The sequence below is a fragment of the Eptesicus fuscus genome, chromosome 9 (genome assembly GCF_027574615.1).
Source record: "Eptesicus fuscus isolate TK198812 chromosome 9, DD_ASM_mEF_20220401, whole genome shotgun sequence".
Classification (NCBI taxonomy): domain Eukaryota; kingdom Metazoa; phylum Chordata; class Mammalia; order Chiroptera; family Vespertilionidae; genus Eptesicus; species Eptesicus fuscus.
Genome location: NC_072481.1, coordinates 8,928,907 through 8,949,558, shown reverse-complemented (window position 1 = coordinate 8,949,558; position 20,652 = coordinate 8,928,907). Strand labels below are relative to the sequence as shown.

Sequence of the window (20,652 nt, the reverse complement as noted above, 5' to 3'; positions counted from 1 at the left end):
GGAAGGGATAGAGAGGTAGAAACATCGATGAGAGGGGAACATCATAGATTGGCTGCCTCCTGCATGCCCCCTACCGGGGATCAAGCCTGCAACCAGGGCATGTGCCCTGACCGGTAATCGAACCAGCGACCTCTTGGTTTCTGGGTCGGCGCTAAACCACTGAGCCACACTGGTGGAGCTAGAGGACATTTTTTAAAAGGTAGGTCTGGTCATGTCACTCTGCTCACAATTTCCAGTGTCCCATCTCAGAATAAAATCGAAAGACCTCATTGTGACCTGCAAGGCCCCACATAACGTGGCCCCTGCCACTTCTCTGGCCTGTCTGCTCGTTTCATGTGTGTGCTTTGCTAGAGAATAAGCACCTTGGTGGTGGGGCCCCATCTGTTTTATCACTGTTCCGTCCCAGCTTCTAGCAGAGCCTGGCACCCAGTAGATGCCCAATAAATACTTGGTGAATGAATGAATGAATGCCCCAGCCAGACTGACTGTATGTTCCAGGTCCTTCTTCCGGGAACACTCCCACGCCTGCCTCCTTGCCTTTGTATGTTTCACTCATTGGTCAGATTGTAGCTTAGATGTCACTTCCTGCAGGAAGCCTTCCCTGATTTCCTCTCCCAAAGTGAGCTGGGCACCCTCCTCCAGCCCCAACAGCATTCTGTGTGCCCTATTGTTGCATTTGTCAGGAGCTATGGCAATTAGTAGTCACCTTTCTCAACTTTCCCACCAGGCTGTGCGCTCAAAGACAGGGTCATGTCTGTTCTCTCTGAATCCCCTCTGCCTAAGAGACCTTACTAGGATGAGTGGCCATTGACCCTATGGTTAGGAGCAAGAACTTGAGCACCAGGCTTTTTTATTTTTAATTGGTATAATTTTGGGGTTATTATTATTATTATTAATTATTGATTCTAGAGACAGAGGAAGGGAGAGGAAGAGAGAGAGAAACACAGGTTCTAATCCCAACTGTACTAGTCCATGGGGACTTAAGTGGGTCCCTCAACCTTTCTGTGCCTCAGTTCCCTAATCTGTGAAATGGGTACAAAAATAGTGCGTCCCCATACTGGCACAACAAGGATGTTGTTTCCCTGGCACAGAGCAAACGGTCAATACATGTTGGCTATTAATGTTTGTAGGAACCTGGTAAAAACAGTCAATGAATAAATAATTTTAATCTGAGAGCCCTGACACCCTTCCTCAGGTGGGTTGATTTAGTGTTTCGCACACACTGTGCATCTCTTAGACCTACATACACCCTCACTCACACCTGTGAGCACACTTCCCGCTGGGGAACCTGACTGCCCTATGGAGCAGAAGCCCCCCTTTTTGTGTTTCTAGGGGGGCAGCATGAACCTGGTATGCAGTAGATGCTCAATAAGTAATATCTCTTATTTTATTTGTTCAGATAGGACACTCCATTCCCTTCTGCACACTTCCGCTCCCTCTTGAGGAGCCAGTTCCCTTTATCACTCGGGTGGCCAGATCCCACCTCAGTTCCGCTGGGTCTCGTGCCCTTGGGTGACCTATACACTTGCATGTGAGCCGAGACGGCAGCAGCCAGCGTGTGTGCTGGGGCGTCCTGACGCCATTCTGGTCGGCCCTGGGATAGATGCCAGCGCGATGGCCCCCGGAGGGTGGCTCACAGTGCTCGCTCCTTCCCACTTTTTATTTATTTATTTGTTTGTTTGTTTGTTTGTTTATTTATTTATAAAATATATTTCTTTATTGATTTCAGAGAGGAAGGGAGAGGGAGAGAGAGAGAGAAACATCAATGATGAGAGAGAATCATTAACTGGCTGCCTCCTGCATGCCCCCCACTGGGGATCGAGCCCGCAACCCGGGCATGTGCCCTTGGCCGGAACCAAACCCAGGACCCTTCAGTCCACAGGCCAACGCTCTATCCACTGAGCCAAACCAGCTAGGGCACTTTTTATTTATTTTTTAATTACATCTTTAATGTTGAAAGTATTACATATGTCCCCCTCATCCCCCCACGGACCCAGTGCCCCGCCCCAGGCCTTCACCACCCTATTGTCTGTGCCCGTGGGTTATACATATACATACAAGTTCTTGGGTTGATCTCTTCCCATCCACCTACCCACCCCTGCCTTCCCTCTGAAATTCTGCAGTCCATTCCATGCTTCTACGTCTCTGGTTCTATTTTTTTCTCATCCGTTTATTTTGTTCATTAGATTCCACATATGAGTGAGATCATGTGATACTTGTCTTTCTCTGACTGGCTTATTTCGCTTAGCACAATACTCTCCAGGTCCCTCCATTCCGTCTCAAAGGGTAAGAGATCCTTCTTTTTTTTTTACTGCTGCGTAGTATTCCATGGTGTAAATGTACCACAGTTTTTCTATCCCCTCATCTACTGATGGGCCAACCCGCTCCTCCCACGGTCAGGCTGTTCCAGTCAATCTGCCTGCCCACAGACACAGGAGGAGAAAGCTTTGAGCAAGCCCCTGACTGTTTCCCAGGCTGAATACTTTGCAGGCCTTGTCTTTAAGGGGCTCCCCTTGGCTTCAGGGGCCTCCTGGGCGCATAGTGGGCTGAGTGGGGAGGAAGCTGGGGCCGCAGTCCCTCTGCAGGGTGGCAGGGTGCCCCTGGCCTGGGCAAGGGGCCCCCCACCCAGGGAGGCCTCCTGAGTCAGATGTGGCTGGCTGTCCCCACAGAACAAGATATAGGTCTTCATTGGAGGGGTGACAAGTCCTAGGTAAGGACCGGGGGCTTGGGGTGGCACAGGGGGTGCTGCCAGGGAGAGCTGTTTCCCACTAGCACAGTCGATAACGAAAGTTAGGTGAGCTGTGGGCGTGGCCTTCAGATGGTGGGCCACGGGCATGGCCTTCTGACGGTGGGCCACGGGCATGGCCTTCTGACGGTGGGCCACGGGCATGGCCTTCTGACGGTGGGCCACGGGCATGGCCTTCTGACGGTGGGCTGGAAGGAAGGCACAGACCAAAGGCTGTGTTAGCACATGGGATGTGGTTCTGTTCATTCATCGGCTGAACCACGTGTTCGTTCATTCCGCAAGCGCTGACACACACACATGGAAGGAGCAGGGTCTCAGGGCCTGGACCTCAGCCGCAGAGAGACCGGACCGTACATCCTGCTTCCCCTGCTCCGCCACCTGCCTCCCAGAAGCAGGGACCACGTCCTCGGAGCTTCTCGTCTTTCCTGGGCACACGGATGGCCCGGCATCTTGTCAACACGCAGATTCTGGAAGCGTGGGCCTGGGGTGGGGCCTGGGGCCCTCAGGGAGCACCATGCGGCTCTCCCCGCCCCACATCAGACCAGAACCTCAGAGAACACCTTCAGCGCCCCGGCCCCTTTGCCCCGAGGATTCCTCCTCTGTGCTTCCCTCCCAACTCAGAGCCCAGCGCAGGGAGGAGCAGCTGTGAGCCAACCCCGTCCGTCCGTGTATCAGGGGAGCAGCTGCCAGAGCAGGTGGCTCTGAGGCGAAAGCCGGGGCTCTTCGAACAGTGATGTTTCGCGTTTCCCTCCTAATAAACACAGCCCCTCTGAACTGTGTGCTCGTGGCCACGCCACAGGCTACAGGGAGCTTCCCTGCGGCTCGGTCGGTTAATACAAGAAACAACGTGAAGTCCACCCCTGGCTTGCAGCCCCAAGGGAGGGTAGCTGTGCTCTGCCCTCACCTCCCAGCACCTCCGGGGCCGAGGCAGCCTCTGCCACCTCTTCCCTGAACTGGGGTCCAGCTCTGTCCCGGGGCCCATGGTTTCGGGGCTGGCTCTCCGGTCCACGGGGTCTTCTGATGAGGCCACCGCTGCTGCCCCGGCACCGGGTCGAGCCTGGCCGCTGAGCGGAGGCAGGAGGAGCCGTTTCTGGCAGCCTCTTCCCGGATGTCGTTCCCCATCCAACGACCAGACCTTCTTTCTTTGCCGGATCCGGATCGCCTGAGTGATGTCCTGGCTCCCGGAACCACAGGAACTGGCCTGGGGCAGCTGGGGGATTACTTTGATCCGCAGGGTTATGTCAACAAGGTGGTTGTTGGGTCTGAGGGAGGCAGGCCTTCTACCAAACAGACACCATTTCTTCCGACGGCAGCGGCTTTCTGTCTCGGGACAGGCCTTAGAGCCTCCTCATCCAGGCCTCCGCTTCCCAAGCCTCCGTCCCCACCACCAGCTTTGCTGCGCTACGTTTTTTCCTACTGAAGCATTCAGGGAAAGCTGTTTATGGAACATGCCCTTTGTCTGGGGGACCTAAACAAAAACATTTTTCTCTCACAGTTCTGGATGTTGGGAAGTTCGAGGTCAAGGCGTCTGCAGATTTGGTTTCTGGCGAAGACCTGCTTACTGGTTCGTAGAAGCTGTCTTCTTTTTCTGGGACAAGGGGGCTCTTTGGGGGTCTCTGTTATAAGGCTCCCACCTCATGATCTGATCACCTCCCCAAGACCCCCCCCCCACACACACACACCTAATAGCATCACACTGGGGGCAGGTTTCAGAATAGGAATTTGGGGAGGACACAGTCCACAGCATCCTTTAAGTCCAATCAACTGAAAAAGAAAAATACTTAACAAAGAAAATTGATATCGTTTCATTAAATGGAAACAGGGTTACTATTATGCATAAGAAGTAACTCTGCTGGCGTGGCTCAGTTGGTTAAGCATCATCCCACGCACCAAAGGTCACGGGTTCGATTCTCCGTCAGGGGTCAGGGCACTTGCCCATTTGCAGGCTCGATCCCCAGCAGGGGGCATGCAGGAGGCAGCCCATTGATGTCTCTCTCTCTCCCCTCTCCCTTCCTCTCTCTCTCTCTAAAATCAATTAAAAGCAAAAAAGAGTACTGTATTCTGATTCTGACATCAATTCCGAGGTGTGTTTTCCCCCCACTCAACCAAGCAATTAACTCAGTTCAGACACTGTCTCCCTGGAGATAGGACCTGGAGGTAGTGTCAGACCCCACAGGTTATGGGCTCTCCTACAAGACTACTACCCCCACCCCCACTCCCACACCGCAGATGCCAATCAAAAGTCCAGGTTGTGCCCTAGCCGGTTTGGCTCAGTGGATAGAACGTCAGCCTGAGGAACAAAGGGTGCCAGGTATCATTCTGGTCAAGGGCACAAGCCTGGGTCGCAGGCCTGATCCCCACAAGGGGGCGTGTAGGAGGCTGCCGATCCATGATTTTCTCTCATCATTGGTGTTTCTATCTCTCTCCCTCTCTGAAATCAATAAAAATATATTAAAAAAAAAAAAAAAGTCCAGGTTGTCATCGAGCTTCTATAGATTAGAGGTTCCCACAACCCTCTCCTTGGGCTCGATTAATTTGCTAGAGCAGCTCACAGAATTCAGAGAAACATGTTACTTCTTTTTTTTTTTTTTTTAATATATTTTATTGATTTTTACAGGGAGGAAGGGAGAGGGATAGAGAGCTAGAAACGTCGATGAGAGAGAAACATCGACCAGCCGCCTCCTGCACACCCCCTACTGGGGATGTGTCCGCAACCAAGGTATATGCCCTTGACCGGAATCGAACCTGGGACCTTCCAGTCCGCAGGCCGACGCTCTATCCACTGAGCCAAACCGGTGTCAGAGAAACATGTTACTTCTTAGGTGGCCAGTTTCTTATTAAAGGTGAGGAATGAGTAGGAAAACAAGACGAAGTCAGTCCAGCTAAGCTGACTGAAAATGGAGTCTGTATAGTCAAGCTCACAAAACCGGTTCAGACCAAATGGGCTGAAGCATGAGGAATAGATTTAATTTTACTCTAAGGAGCCTGAGGACTTAAACTTTTGAACTTCTCAGCTGTACATCAATGCCTGGAGAGATATATAAACCCTATAGACAACCTTCTGAAGAATCAGGAAAGAATGTTCTCTTGTCCACACCACCAGACACCCATGTTGATGTAAGAAACATCCAAACCTGTAGAGAATTTTTGTAACGGTTTATTTGAGGCAAACTGACAACAGATGCATGGGAGCAAGGTCTCAAATGCTCCGGAGAACAACAGTTTTGCAATTTCTTATATGCATTTGAAATTAAGAAGGGAATGTAAGGAAGAATGCATGAAGATGGAAGAGAGCAGGGTGGGGATTGGGTTTCAGGATAGTTAACCAGATTCTGTGCGCGCGCTCTCTCTCTCTCTCTCTCTCTCTCTCTCTAAATTTCAGAGAGAGAGAGAGAGAGATAGAAACATCGATGATGAGAGAGAATCATTGATCGGCTGCCTCCTGCACACCCCACACTGGAGACGGAGCCTGCAACCCGGGCATTGCATGTGCCGCCACCAGGAATCGAACCATGATCTTCTGGTTCATAGGTCAATGCTCAGCCACTGAGCCACACCAGCCCTGTTTAAGGGTGCTTGCGGTTTATTTCAAAGTTGAGTTAATCTAGATGCACAGAAACAATGGACCAATGGGATTGCTTATGGCAAGATAAACCTTTTACTAAAAAGTTATAGGCCTAGGGATTGACTACCCACCATGACCTGCCCAGTTAGGAATTTCTGATCAGACCCACAAGGTGATCTGGTCATCCACATCTGTTATCTAGAAAGATCACAGACTTCTGGAAGATCAGCACCTCACACCAATCCAGAGGCTGAGAATGCAGACCTGGTTCTTTGGAACACTCTGGGCATTGCCTAGTTGTGTTTCCTATTTGCACATCCCTTGATTAAATCTCTGTCATTCATTTCTAGCCAAAGCCTCCTGATTTGATTTGACAAAGATTATACTAGTAACTCGGGACCAGCCGGATGAAAGAGATGCATAGGGCAAGGTATGTGGGAAGGTAAAACCGGACAACCCAGGGGTCCGGGCTGCCTGTCACTACTGGAGCCAATTAAGCAGAGACAGGGTAGACTCCTACATGAGCGTTTATTCCAATACTGCCAGCAGTATGGGGGAGCAGCAGGTCACCCACAAACATCCGCTCTGCCTCTCTCCATAAGCCAAATCCTAATATCGGGTAGAAGAACAAAGATTACACGAGAAAGTAGGAATTACAGGCCTGGGAAAGTAGTCGGGGTACAATCCTTACACCAGGCGTCCTCAAGCTACGGCCCGCGGGCCACATGCGGGTGTTTTTGCCATTTTGTTTTTTTCCTTCAAAATAAGATATGTGCAGTGTGCATAGGAATTTGTTCATAGTTTTTTTTTAAATTATAGTCCGGCCCTCCAACGGTCTGAGGGACAGTGAACTGGCCCCCTGTTTAAAAAGTGTGAGGACCCCTGCTAAAGGTTACAAGTCATGCGGGCGGGGGGGAGGGGGTGCAGAGGGCGGGCACCTCCAGGCACCCGGGGACCAGATTATAGGCAATAGGGGCTGGGGGTGGTAAAGAGCGGGTGCCTCCGGGACTAGATTGTTCCAGCCACGAGGTTGTAAATCTTTCCATCATGAGAGGCAGTTCTCGGGAAAGGAGGACGGACTGCATTCCGATGTGAGCTCCCAGGTCCCAGGGCGCACAGCTCTCAGCCAGGTGAGAATGTGCTTTCTCTGATCAGAATAATCGCCGTTACCAGAGCGGGATTTACGTTTCTTACAATTAGAGCGAGTCCCCAATATTCTATTTTTTGACCCTAACAAAGGGACGAGGAGCTTCAAAGCTTTGAGCACACCGCTCTCCCCAGATCTCTACGTGTTCACCAACTGGATGCTCCCAGAACCCCATTCTTTTGGGTTTTCCTGAAGGAATTATTGATTACATTATTGGTCATTGATTGAACTCAATCCCTAGCCCCTCTCTCCTCCCAGAGGAAAATTCCAACTCAGTAATCACTTGATTGGTAGTCCTTTCCCCATCCTCAGGGGACCTAGGGGCAAAACCCACTTCATTAACATAACAAAGATGCCTTGATCTCTCTTCTCATTTGGAAATTCTGAGGGTGCTAGGAGCTCGGTGCCAGGAACCTGGACTAAGAACCAAATATATATATTTACGTGTATTTTAAGCCATATTATCACAGGTGTGGACTTTGAGATGGGGAGATCATCCTGGATTATCTGGGTGAGCATACTCTAATCACACTAGTCCTTAAAGTTGAGAACATTTCCTGGCTGGGTTAGCAAGAGGGGTGATGATGGCCCTGGCCAGTGTTGCTCAGTCGGTTGAGCATCATCCCCGCTGCCCATTGCTCCCTTGGTTTCGAGTCTCTTGGGGTCCCTTAGAGGTTAGGGGGTACATGCCTGTGGGGGAAGGAGGAGGGAAAGGGAATGGCAGAGGCGTGCTCCGTGGAGAGCGCGCTTGAAACTTCGGTTTCAGGGGTTTTAAAGGCTGAGATTTGGGAGAAGTCTTAGGGGAGGATCGATAAAAATATTCATTAGTTTTATGCTGATGGACCAAAATGAGATTTATCCTCTTAATCTGTCTGTCCTTGGGTGTGGTTGGCAAATGGCACTTAATTGGATTTCTGTTATTTGTCTCCGGGAATAGGGTGATTTAAACTGTTTACCCCCTGGTTGGGGAGGAGAAATGCAAACCATTTACTTTTAAGTGTCCTTAGTTTAAGGAAGATAGGATTTAGTAGATAAGACACAAACTGGTGTTTAACTATCTGTCTCAGCTTCCCCATTCCACTTGTCCTGGAATTTTCCTAGCTTCTTACTATTCTAAAACAGAGAGTTGCCCCGCCCAGAGGGGTCGCAGGTTGGATTCCCAGTCAAGGGCACATTCCTGGGTTTGAGGTTCACTCCCTGCCCCTCACCCCCCCACTAGTGGCAAGAGTGTTGTTAAAATTAAGAATCATGTAACATACACAAGCTCAGAAGTGAAAAAAGGAGCCCTGTTAGCCGGTTTGGCTCAGTGGATAGAGCGTCAGCCTGCAAACTGAAAGGTCCCAGGTTCCATTCCGGTCAAGGGCACATACCTGCCTGGGTTGTGGGCTCCATCCCCCGTGGGGGACTTGCAGGAGGAAGCCCATCCATGATTCTCTCTCATCATGAATGTTGTTGTTTTCATCATGAATGTTTCTCTCTCTCTCTCTCTTCCTTCCTTTCTGAAATCAATAAAAAAATATATTTTTAAAAAAGAAGGAAAAAAGGAGAAAGCCCACGAACTGTGAGAAAATAGAGAAGTCCGTGGCCTGGAGGTGCTGGGAGTTGGAGAGGCCGCCGTCCTCGCAGCCAGGCTGGTAAGGGAACTGAGGGAGAGAGGGTACCGGTTGGCTCCGCGGACAGAAAATCACATCCGGTACCTGTGGCTTTGGAACCGCCCTGAGTTCACACCTGGGCCCCACCCCTCCGCGCCTGGGTTTTCCCTTCTCCAAAAGGGGAGACACATGCTTGGCTCAGGTTGGTGAGATGACACAGGTCCTGGCACACGGTCCGCGCTGAGCCGGTAAAAGCTGTGACTGTCGAATGTGGGACAGAAAGCCAAGGAAAGGGCACAAGGAGAACCACTCGAATCGCACAAGTTCAGGTCAACCGCTGGGCAGCCGGGCGCATGCGCCGGGCCGCCGCCGGGTCTGGCGCGGGCGCTGTGTTTGCGGCGGAAGTTGCAGCCGGGAAGCCGGCGAGGTCGGTTCCGCCCGACTCTAACATGGCGGCGCCCTTTGTCTGCCTGGAAGTGCCGTCCCCGGCCTGCTCGCGGTCGTGATGCACCTCCCTCAGCGGCGGGGTCCGGGACATGGCAGGTGAGGGTCAGCAGGCGCCGGGCGCCGGGGGAGCCCCGCGATCCGGGCGGAGGCGGCGGAAGTCGGGGCGCGGCGGGGCGCCGGGACGGTTGTGTGGGGGAGGGGAGGAAGTGGGGTGGCAAGGGAACCCGGCCCGAGTGGACCCCGCGGGGCAGGAAGCCGAGGGGCCGCGGGGCGGGGTCCGCCGCGCGGGGAGCGGGCGGGCCGTGGGCGGGCGGGCCGGCAGTCCCGGCTGGGGAGCGCGAGTCGCCTCCCGGGCTGGTGACACCCCAGCTGGTAGCATCTCCGCCCCCGCCGCGCAGCTGTCACCGCCCCCGGAGCCCCCGCGCCGCCGCGGGTGGGTGTTCTGTGGCCACGAGGTGGCGGGTGCCGGGGCAGCTCACTCTCTCTGGCTGGGGCAGGGGCAGAGGCACAGGCCGGCCGGGGGTCTGGAGGTTCTGGCAGAGTAGGAGGCGAGACTGTCCCTGGGTACAGTTATTTCATTCATTCATTCGTTCCACAGACGGTGGTTCGTCCCCTGATGGGCTCTGACATGAGAGCGAGTGACCCAGGACTGGCATAGTGGTTAAAAGTGAACGGGGGAGCCAGGCAGCCTGGCTTCCGTCCCTGTTTGCCAACCGTGTCCTTAAGCAAGTGAGGCTCTTCCTCTCAGAGATTCGAGTGAAGATGAGAGTTCAGACTAAGGAAGCCGACCGGCCGCGTGACCCAGTGGTTGAGCCTTGACCTAGGAACCAGGAGGTCACGGGTTGGATTCAGGTCAGGGCACATGTCTGGGTTGCAGGCGCATTCTCCAGGGTGGGGAATGCAATGCGGGAGGCAGCCTGTCTCTGATTCTCGCTCATCATAGATGTTTCTATCTCTCTATCCCTCTCTGAAACCAATACCAATAAAAAAATTTAAAAAAGACTAAGGAAGCAGGGTATGGTCTGCCCTCCGGGGGGCCTTTTAAATCTAGTTATGGAGTTTACATTTTAGGTTGACAGGGAGTCGTTTAAGAATCAGATTTGTGGCCCGGCTGGCATGGCTCAGTGGTTGACATTGACCTATGAACCAGGAGGTCACAGTTCGCACATGCCCAGGTTTCGGGCTCAATCCCCAGTGTGGGGCATGCAGGAGGCAGCCAATCAATGATTCTCTCTCATCATTGATGTTTCCATCTCTCTTTCCCTCTATCTTCCTATCTAAAGTCAATAAAAAAATATATTTTTTAAAAAAAGAATCAGATTTGTGGCTATGTGAAGAATGTATTCAAGGGAGTGACCCTGGAGGTCAGGTAAGAGTCTGCTAGAATATTTCAGGTGAGAAGTGCCAGTGGCCACAGCAGACCAAAATGACGCAAGTTAACATTTATTGAGCACTTCCTTTGTGCCAGGCTCTGTGTCCAGTGCTCTGCATTTGCCTGTTTGATGGATGGATGAAAGGGCAGCTCTTAAAGAAGCAGGTACCCTTTGGGTTCCCATCACATTTTGCACGTGGGTGACTTGGATTCAGGTAATGAGTGGGAGGAGGAGAGTCAAGCTGGAGTTTACCCAGACAAACTCAGAAGAGAGTAGCCTGGGCCACTTGGAAATCGGAGGTATGACTGAACTACGCAAGGACGAAACAAAACCAGCAGGTCGGTTTGTGTCCTTCTCAAGGCTCATTGTGATTGAGATCACCCTTTCAAGATAGCCTATTTTTTAAAATATATATATTTTTATTGATTTTTTATAGAGAGGAAGGGAGAGGGACAGAGAGTTAGAAACATCGATGAAAGAGAAACATCGGTCAGCTGCCTCCTGCACACTCCCCACCGGGGATGTGCCCCGCAACCCAGATACACGCCCTAGACCGGAATCGAACCTGGGACCCTTGAGTCCGCAGGCTGACGCTCTATCCACTGAGCCAAAATGGTTAGGGCAAGATAACCTATTTTTTAAAATATATATTATTTTTATTGATTTCTGAGAGGAAGAGAGAGAGAGAGAAACATCAATGATGAGAGAGAATCACTGATTGGTTGCCTCCTGCACCTACTGGGGATCGAGCCCACAACCTGGGCATGTGCCCTTGGCTGGGATCAAACCTGGGACCCTTCAGTCCGCAGGCAAGACGGTCTATCCACTGAGCCAAACCAGCTAGGGCAAGATAGGCTTTTCTTTAAAGTTATACAAATGACAAAATCCTAGTTTAGGGGAAATTACTGATATTATTGTTGTTTTACCAACAAAGACCAGCCTCAACATTGGGTAGTGATCACACCTTGTTATAATTCTTAAAATGCTGCAGCATAGCAACCCCAGAATATCGTGGCTGAAACAAAAGGGAAGTTTATTCCTTGCCCCTTAATCGTCTGGAAGTAGGGAGTCCAGAGCTGGTGGAGCAGCTCCCTCTGTTTTGTGACGTCATCCAGGAGCCGGGTTCCACTGGTCATGTGGCTCTCCTTCCTCCGACCTGAGCTCCCATCTCATGGTCTAAGCTGGCTGCTCCAGCTCCTGCTTCATGCATGCACTCCATTTGGCAGAAAGGACAAGACAGTGGGGAGCACACGCTCATTCCTTTTACGGTTCTGATGTTTAAAGATACATACTTTGTGAACAACATGTCCCCAAACATAAGCATCTTGTGTACAAAGAATGACTCATGACTGTTCCAATACTGAGAACCTGCTTGGTCCCCTGTGTGACTAGATTGCTGACTTTGGGTCTTGGGCCCAGCCTGCGGGGAAGTCCACTGCATTGGTGAGAGGGCTGGGCATGCTTCCCAGGCAGGCTGGTCTGGCTTGGGTAGGTTTATGTTGCTTGTGCCCAGGGAGTCCAGGCTTCATTTTGCATTTAGCATTTTCTGTGCCCAGCGTGTCAGAGACTGTGCGAGGTGCCAGGGGTGTGGACCTGGGGAAGACTGGAACTCTTGGCTGTATGGATAATCACAGTATTTGTTAGAAGCACCGTATTCAGAAGTGTGTGGTGCACAGGGTGACTGTTGGAATGCTCTGCTGAGGTGGTGAGGATTTCGTGAACAGCCTGTCTTGGATTGGTAACTAAAAGTCCCCTCAGAGAGAGGCAGCAGTGACTCAGGTGTGGATTGGTGTGAATCCCTGCGTCCCTGTTTAGTGGCTGTGTCCTAAGGTCCAGTTCCTTCATCCCTGCGCCTCAGTTTCTTCATCTGTAAAATAGGGATAACAATCTCTACCTCAGAATTGTTTTGAGAGTTATGTGAGGTCAGGCATGTAATTCACAAGGTCTGATGTGCAAATGTTAGTTACCTCCTGCTGCAAGGTGCAGGGTGGTTCCAAGCCAGAGAGGGCAGTTAGGTTTGCAATAGAAGAAGGCCTAATCCTACGGGGAAACCAGGTTGCTGACCTCCCTGGAGGCAGGGATTATCCAGGTTGTACAAGGACTGCCCTCCCTGTTTCCTCGGGAGTTCCACCGAGCTTCCTAATTAAAGTTGTCAATCTGGCCCTGGCTGGTGTGGCTCAGTGGGTTGGAGTGTCACCCACAGCAAAAGGTGGCGGGTTCAATTCCCAGTCAGGGCACATATCCAAGTTGTGGGTTCGATCCCTGGTCGGGGTATATTCATGAGGTAACCGATTGATGTTTCTCTCTCACATCGATGTTTCTCTCTCTCTTCCTAAAATCAATTTATTCCCTTTTTTTATGTCTCTGGTTCTATTTTATTTATCAGTTTATTTTGTTCATTAGATTCCACATATGAGTGAGATCATGTGATACTTACCTTTCTCTGACTGGCTTATTTCGCTTAACATAATACTCTCCAAATAGTAAGAGTTCTTTCTTTTTTACAGCTGCGTGGTATTCCATTGTAGAAATCTCAAATCAATTTAAATCCTGGCTGGTTTGGCTCAGTGGATAGAGCGTCGGCCTGTGGACCAAAGGGTCCCGAGTTCGATTCCAGTCAAGGACACATGCCTGGGTTTCGGGCTCTACCCCCAGTAGGGGGTGTGCAGGAGGCAGCCAATCAATAATTCTCTCTCATCATTGATGTTTCTCTCTCCCCTCTCCCTTCCTCTCTGAAATCAATAAAAATATTTTTTAAAAATAAAATCAATTTTAAAAAATTATAGTTGTCAATCTGTGGATTCTCAGAGACCATACTCCGAAAAGTCTGGTGAGGGGTACTTGGAAGGCAAGGGTTCCTTCCAGACTCAAAGGCTTCTAGGAAACCTTCCCTGAGCCCTGCCCAGCCCCCACCACGGCTGAGTTTGGAGCCCCTCCTCTGTGACTTCTTAGTATACTCATGTCATAATCATAGGTTTCCCTGCAGGGACAGGGTCTGGTTTCTCCTGGTATTCCCACTGTGTAGCTCATTTCCTGGCACATAGCTAGTGCTCAGTAAACGCTGTTGGATGGATGGACGTTGGCTTTGACTGACTGAAGAGGAACTGGCAGTTGGGGTTAGAGAGAACCTCAGTGTGGTGTGTGTGGTGTGGGGTTGGCATGCCATTGATTGAAGAGAGGGGAGGACCTGGTGGTTTATTTGGTATCTGGCTGTAACATGGGAAGTAACCATGGAGAACTGTGAGAGTTTAGGTTAGAAGATAGTTTCTCTGTCTGTCTTCTCCCAGTAGAACAGGGTTTCTCAACCTTGACATTGTTGACATTGGGGACTGGGTAAGTTTGGGGGGGGCTCCCTGTGCACTTGTGGATGTTAAGCAGCATCGCTGCCCTCTGCACAGATGCCAGCAGTACCTGCCAAACTCCAGCTGTGGCTACCGGAAAGGCCCGCAGACGTTGCCAAACCTCTCCTGGGGCAAAATGGCCCCCACCCAAGAACTGCACTGGAGGGTTAGGGGCGGAGCAAGGACTAAGCTAGACGCACCTGGGCGTGTGCGCTCCTTTTGCTTACCAGATGTGTGCCTCGGTTTCCTCAGTTGTAAAATGGGGGATATTGATGGCCTCGCACATAACTTTAATGGGTGGAATGATTGATGAGGTAGTCTACTTTTACTGGGCACACTTTTATTTTATTATTTTTTGTAGGAGAAGTTTACTTAGAAAGGTACAGAGGCACAAGAAGGGGCCCTTGGAGCTTAGAGAGAAAGGTAGAGGTAACTGGCCTGTGGGGAGGAGGAGGGGGAAGGGAAAGGCGTGGGCGTGCTGTGGGGGGGGCGCTGTTGGCTACAGTTTTATAATGATTGAAACAATAGAGGTCAAAAAGTAAGCATTTCTGCACAGTGATTTCAGCCTTTGCTACAGGTGTGTGTGTGTGTGTGTACACACGTGTGCGTGTGTATTGAGTGTCTGCATAGGTTCCTGGCACTCTCTCAGGTCCACCTAGGTATTAATAGCTAGTTGAGGTCGACCTTAATAATGTAATCACCACCAACACGCACAGAAAACCAGGGCTTGGGCTCCTGAATTCAAACCTGCTTGTTAGGAAATTGGAGGGAGAGAAGCCTTGAGCTTCCAAGGAAGGAAGCAGAGGGCATGGGTGGAATTGAGGGTTGCGCACACCTCGAAACAGCAGAGGCTCAGAGGTGGCATTCCAGCACAGTGGGGACCAGGCCAGAGAGCAGGCTTGGTGGGCTCACTGTAACATCAAAAACATTCCACTTCGGGTCTTTCGAAGGGTCTGGCAGCAGAACCTGTCCTCCCCACCCCCCCTTAGCACTTCCTGTCCTGGAACTATTCATACGCAGTCTCTTTCCTGTCCCGAGTGCAAGGCCCGGCTGCCGGTGGGAAGCTGCTCCCGGCTCACCGGCCAGGTGGGTGAGCACTTCTCATTTCAGTCTCTCAGGCTGACTGGGCCCTGTCAGGGACTTTCCTGGTTTCCTGTAATTCACTCAACTGCTCAAGTAAATGCTTCAAAACATTTTTTAAAGTCAAAGAACATTGTTGAAATTTGTACAAGTTTATTTGGGAAACATTGAGTAGATACAAAGTATAAAGTATATACAGTGTAAAGAACAAGATTCAAGGAACATAACTTGTACCCATCACTCAGTTTACAAAAAGGAATGATACCTTTAGAGCGTCCCTTCCTGACCCCCCAGGTAATCACTGAATTTAGCTTTTGTTATTCTCTTGCCTGTCTTTATAGTTTTACCACATGTGTTTGCATTGCTAAACAATGTATTGTTTAATTTTCCAGGTTTTTGAACTTGATATATAGTCATGCTGTTTTCTTCAATGGCTTGAAGTTTTGGCTTAACATCTTGAGATTATTAACCCATGGTGCATATAGTTGTATTTCTTTTTCATTGATGAATTGTGTTCCATTGTATGAGAACTTATCGATCTTTCTATTGCTGGTGGACATTTGGTTTGTTTCCAATGTTTTGCCGAGACAAACAGTGCTGCCGTTTGTGGGACACACAGGCACAGCCTGTCCAGGATACACCCCAGGTGTGGGACTGACTCACAGGGCGTGCGCATTTTCATTTTGACCAAGTGGTCTCCCCAGTGTACACTCACTGACAGTTTGCTCACGTCCCCCCAGCAATGGTGTTACCGGACTTTGCAGGGAGGTTGCCGTAGGAGCTGTTCAGTTATTTACCTCATGCCCCTGTGGTGGTCTTGCCACGTGCCTCTGCCCTCTGGAAACAACAGTCCATGATTTCTCTTGCCAGCACCCTCTCCCCCCCTCCCCTCACCGAGTGCTTAGTGCTTAGTATGTAGAGCTTATTAGGGTTTGCTCTGGGCACAGTCCTTTACCAGGACTCACAGTTTCCTTACAGCTGGTGAAATGCCCTATCAGAGTGGGAAATCGCAGCATATGCTCCGTGGCTCTCTGACCAGTTACTCACTTCCAAACATTAATTTTTACCCAGCCAGTGAGTGCATTAAACATTTGCTTCAGTGTTGGCAGGCTGCCGTCCAGAGAGTACCGTTTTCTGCTCCTGCTCACTGGGACGTGTCCTGGCCACAGTGGAAACTGGCCATCTTTCCACTTTTTGTCAGTCTGATACTGGAAGTGGTACCTTGTGCTTATTTATATTTATACCAGCAGCCCGTTTGCACGAAGATTCGTGCAATAGACCTTCATTCACCTGGCTGCCTGCACCAGTTTTCTGCTGGCACCGGGGACCCAGGCCTTGGCTGTGGCCACCGCCTTCTGCCTTCTTTCAGGGTTGGAGCTTGGCCCCGGGCGGCCGCCTTGCCTCTGCTGCACCCCAGCCTCCCTGCTACAGATCCCAGGAGCCGACCCCCCGTGGTTGCCTGTGATCCATGCAGGCTCCCCGCTGGTGCCCAAGGCCAGGAAAGCCTCCACCCCAGGCTTTCCCGGCCTTGGGCTCCGCCACACCCCAACGTCCCTGCAACGGTTTCCTGGTGGGCGTGGTTGGTGGGCGTGGCTTGTGGGTGTAGCGAAGGTATGGTCAATTTGCATATTACTCTATTATTAGGTAGGATTAGGTAGGACTAGAGCCCCAGTGCATGAATTTGTGCACCAGTGGGATCCCTCGGCCTGGCCTGCGGGATTGGGCTGAAACTGGCTCTCCGACATCCCCTGAGGGGTCCCGGATTGCAAGAGGGCGCAGGCCAGGCCGAGGGACCCCACCGGTGCATGATTGGGGCTGGAGAGGGACATAGGAGGTTGGCCAGCCGGGGTGGGACCGTAGGAGGGCTCCAAGGTGTGTCTGGCCCATCTAGCTCAGTCTCAATCGGCCGGACCCCAGCAGCAAGCTAACCTACCGGTCAGAGCGTCTGCACCCTGGTGGTCAGTGCACGTCATAGCGAGCAGTTGAGTTCCTTAGCATATCATGTTGTTGTTTTTTAATAAATATATTTTATTGATTTTTTACAGAGAGGAAGAGAGAGGGATAGAGAGTTAGAAACATTGATGAGAGAGAAACATCAATCAGCTGCCTCTTGCACACCCCCCAATGGGGATGTGCCCGCAACTAAGGTACATGCCCTTGACCGGAATCGAACCTGGGACCCTTGAGTCCGCAGGCCGACGCTCTATCCACTGAGCCAAACCGGTTTCAGCAGCATATCATGTTTTGATTGGTTGAACAACCGGATGGCCAGACACTTAGCATATTAGGCTTTTATTATAAAAGATTTCTCTATTAGTGAGGTTGAATGAGAGAGAGAAACATTGATTTGTAGTTCTTTCTTTTTTTTATTTTTATTTTTTTATTTTCTTTGATTTGTAGTTCTTATTTATGCATTCTTTGGTTGATTCTTGCATGTGCCCTGACAGGGGATTGAACTCTCAACCTTGGCGTATTGGTATAATGCTCTAACCAACTAAGCTACCCACCCAGCCAGGGGAAACATCTTTTTTATTTATTTTTTTCTGTATAGAGTATATCCACTTGTATTTCTTTCTTTCTTTTTTTACTTATTGTATTTCTTCTTTCGTGAATTGCTGCTTGTTCATTTCTTTGACTCATTTTTCTGTTGGGAGACTATTGATTCATTTTTACAATAGCTTTGGTAAGATTTTCACTTAGCATATAATTCACCCTTTTAAAGTTCATTCATGCCAAAACCGGTTTGGCTCAGTGGATAGAGCGTCAGCCTGCGGACTGAAAGGTCCCAGGTTCGATTCCGGTCAAGGGCATGTACCTTGGTTGCGGGCACATCCCCAGTAGGGGGTGTGCAAGAGGCAGCTGATCGATGTTTCTAACTCTCTATCCCTCTCTCTTCCTCTCTGTAAAAAATCAATAAAATGTATTTAAAAAAAAATAAAAAAAAATAAAGTTCATTCATGTTGTAGAATGTATGAACACTTTTTTATTGTCAAATGATATTCTATTGTATGGACATACCACACTTTATTTATTCAGTTGATGGACATTTGGGTTGTTTCCACCTTTCAACAATCTATAAAAGCCTAGGCAACCATTTGACCTGTAGCTATGATGCGCACTGACCACCGGGGGGCAAATGCTCCGACCAGTAGGTTAGCTTGCTGCTGGGGTCCAGCTGATCAGGATTGGGCGAGAGACGGGCCGGACATGCCCTGGAGCCCTCCTGCAGTCCCTCCCCGATCATGCACCGGTGGTGGTCCCTCAGCCTGGCCTGCGCCCTCTTGCAATCCGGAACCCCTCGGGGGATGTCGGAGAGCCGGTTTCAGCCCGATCCCTGCAAGCCAGGTCAAGGGACCCCACTGGTGCATAAATCCGTGCACTGGGCCTCTAGTTATGAATAATGCTGCTATGAACATTTGTCTACAAGCTTTTATGTGTCATACTTTCATTGTTGATTACTTTTTTAAGAGTCTTTTGTATATCAGGACTAGTAGCTCTTATTTATCATTTGGTTGTAGATATTTCCCCCCAGTTTATATTTGCATTTGGGGCATTGAGAAAATAAGGGTAATAGGAATGAAACAGAACATTGAGATTTCTGGCCAATCTTTCATACCCCTAAGAATTTAGTTTGTGGACCCTCCCTTCCCCACTACAGCCCTCCTGATCGGCCTTGGGACCGGCCTGCAGAACCTGCAGAGCAGTCGTGGCGTTGCAAGTGCTGGCTCTGGCTCTGTGTGTCTGTCTCTGTGTCCGTCTCTCTGTGCCTCTGCGTCTGCCTCTCTCAGGCTGCCTGCCTTAGGACCAGGAAGGAACCAGGCAGCACCTGGGGCGGTTTCTAAGTTTTTCTTGAAGCTAAGCTTGTACTTCAGAGTGGCTGGCTGAAAAACCGCCAAGGATGCAAAAGGTCCCTGCGAAAGCTCCTCCAGCTGGTGGAGGGGATTTGAGGGCCAGGAGGTCAGCAGCACTGCTTCTTCGAGGCAAGCTGGGGCTCAGGCCTCCTAATCCCAGGGCTGCTGGCCAAAGCTGTCTTCTAGAGCAGCACTCAGGCCTGGGCTCAGGAGCCCAAAAGTTTTTATTTTACGTATTTATTTAATACTAGAGGCCCGGTGCATGAATTCGTGCACAGGTGGGGTCTGGCCGGTCTGCCCTGATTGGGGGGGTGCGATTCGGCTGGGCCAGTCACGGGGAGGGGAAGCCGGAGGTTGGCCAGCTGGCCCCACTCCCAATCCAGGTGTGCTGGCTAATTGGGGGTGGGGCTGGCGGGGGGAGGGGCCCTGGGTGGTTGGTGGGCCGGCCCTGCGACCTGGTCAAACAACTCCTGGTTCAGGGGACAATTTACATATTACCCTTTTATTATATAGGATATTTTTCTTGATTTCAGAGAGGAAGGGAGAGGGAAAGAGAGATAGAAACATCAATGATGAGAGAATCATTAATTGGCTGCCTCCTGCACATGCCCTACTGGGGATCGAACCTGGCATGTGCCCCTGACCGGAATCGAACCTGAGACCCTTTAGTCCACCGAGGCTCTATCCACTGAGGCAGACCAGCCAGGGCGAGCCTGACAGTTTTTAAAAACCAGTGGAAACTGAGACATGTATTCTTGACCATGCTTTATCCGGGGCCTAATGGAAGCTTTTGAGATCCCCCAAAATATTCCTCTAAAATATCCTCTTGCTCATTTTGTCTTTCCCAGTCAAGTTTTATAAAATATTGGCCCACTGATGTGGCTCAGTGGATTGAGAGTCATCCCATGGACCAAGAGGTCCCGGGTTCAATTCTTGGTCAGGGCACATGCCCAGGTTGCGGGCTCAATCCCCAGTAGGGGGTGTGTAGGAGGCAGCCAATCGATGTGCCTCTTTCATCAATGTGTCTCTTTCACCAATGTTTCTATCTCCCTCTCCCTTCCTCTATAAGAATCAATAAAAACATATTTTTTAAAGTTTTATGAAATATTAACTTTAGTTCTTTCTGGAATAGTAAATATATAACCTGATGTTGGCTTATGTAGTTTACATATATTCTTATATATTCATAGTTGATGTTCATGTCCAACATAGTTCATGTTCCTACTTGGAAATCTTAAGGTTTTCAATATAGGGAAAGTTTTAAATGAAAAAATAATCTGCTAAATGCAAGATGAATATCTCATTTTTATTGTTGTTCACACAGTATCTATTATACTTAAAGCGCATGCATTTGTAACCTAGCAGTCTTGTTAATTAAATCATTTACTCAACAGTTATTAGATCTTAACACTAGAAGGGCCCCTCGCAGTCACTAATCCTCATGAGGAAACACGCGGAGAAGTCACGGGAAAAGCATGTGCTGCACTGAGTCAGAATGCAGCCCCCTCCA

The 20,652-nt window shown here is 50.2% G+C and overlaps 2 protein-coding genes across 4 annotated transcripts in view; one reads left to right on the top strand and one right to left on the bottom strand.

The window, feature by feature from the left end:
* Positions 1 to 2,375: 2,375 nt before the first annotated feature.
* SRARP (steroid receptor associated and regulated protein) lies at positions 2,376 to 2,917 on the bottom strand. The gene has a single exon (XM_028155608.2). The coding sequence runs from the start codon at positions 2,915 to 2,917 to the stop codon at positions 2,411 to 2,413; it is 507 nt and encodes a 168-aa protein (XP_028011409.2). The 3' UTR covers positions 2,376 to 2,410.
* Positions 2,918 to 9,476: 6,559 nt separating this feature from the next.
* The window catches only part of ZBTB17 (zinc finger and BTB domain containing 17), a 31,276-nt gene continuing 20,100 nt past the window's right edge, over positions 9,477 to 20,652 (top strand). For all 3 annotated transcript variants that reach the window (XM_054720702.1, XM_054720701.1, XM_054720703.1), the window contains exon 1: positions 9,477 to 9,593. In XM_054720702.1, coding sequence (XP_054576677.1) covers positions 9,587 to 9,593 — 7 coding nt within the window. In that variant the 5' untranslated portion in view covers positions 9,477 to 9,586. The remainder of the gene's footprint in view (positions 9,594 to 20,652) is intronic.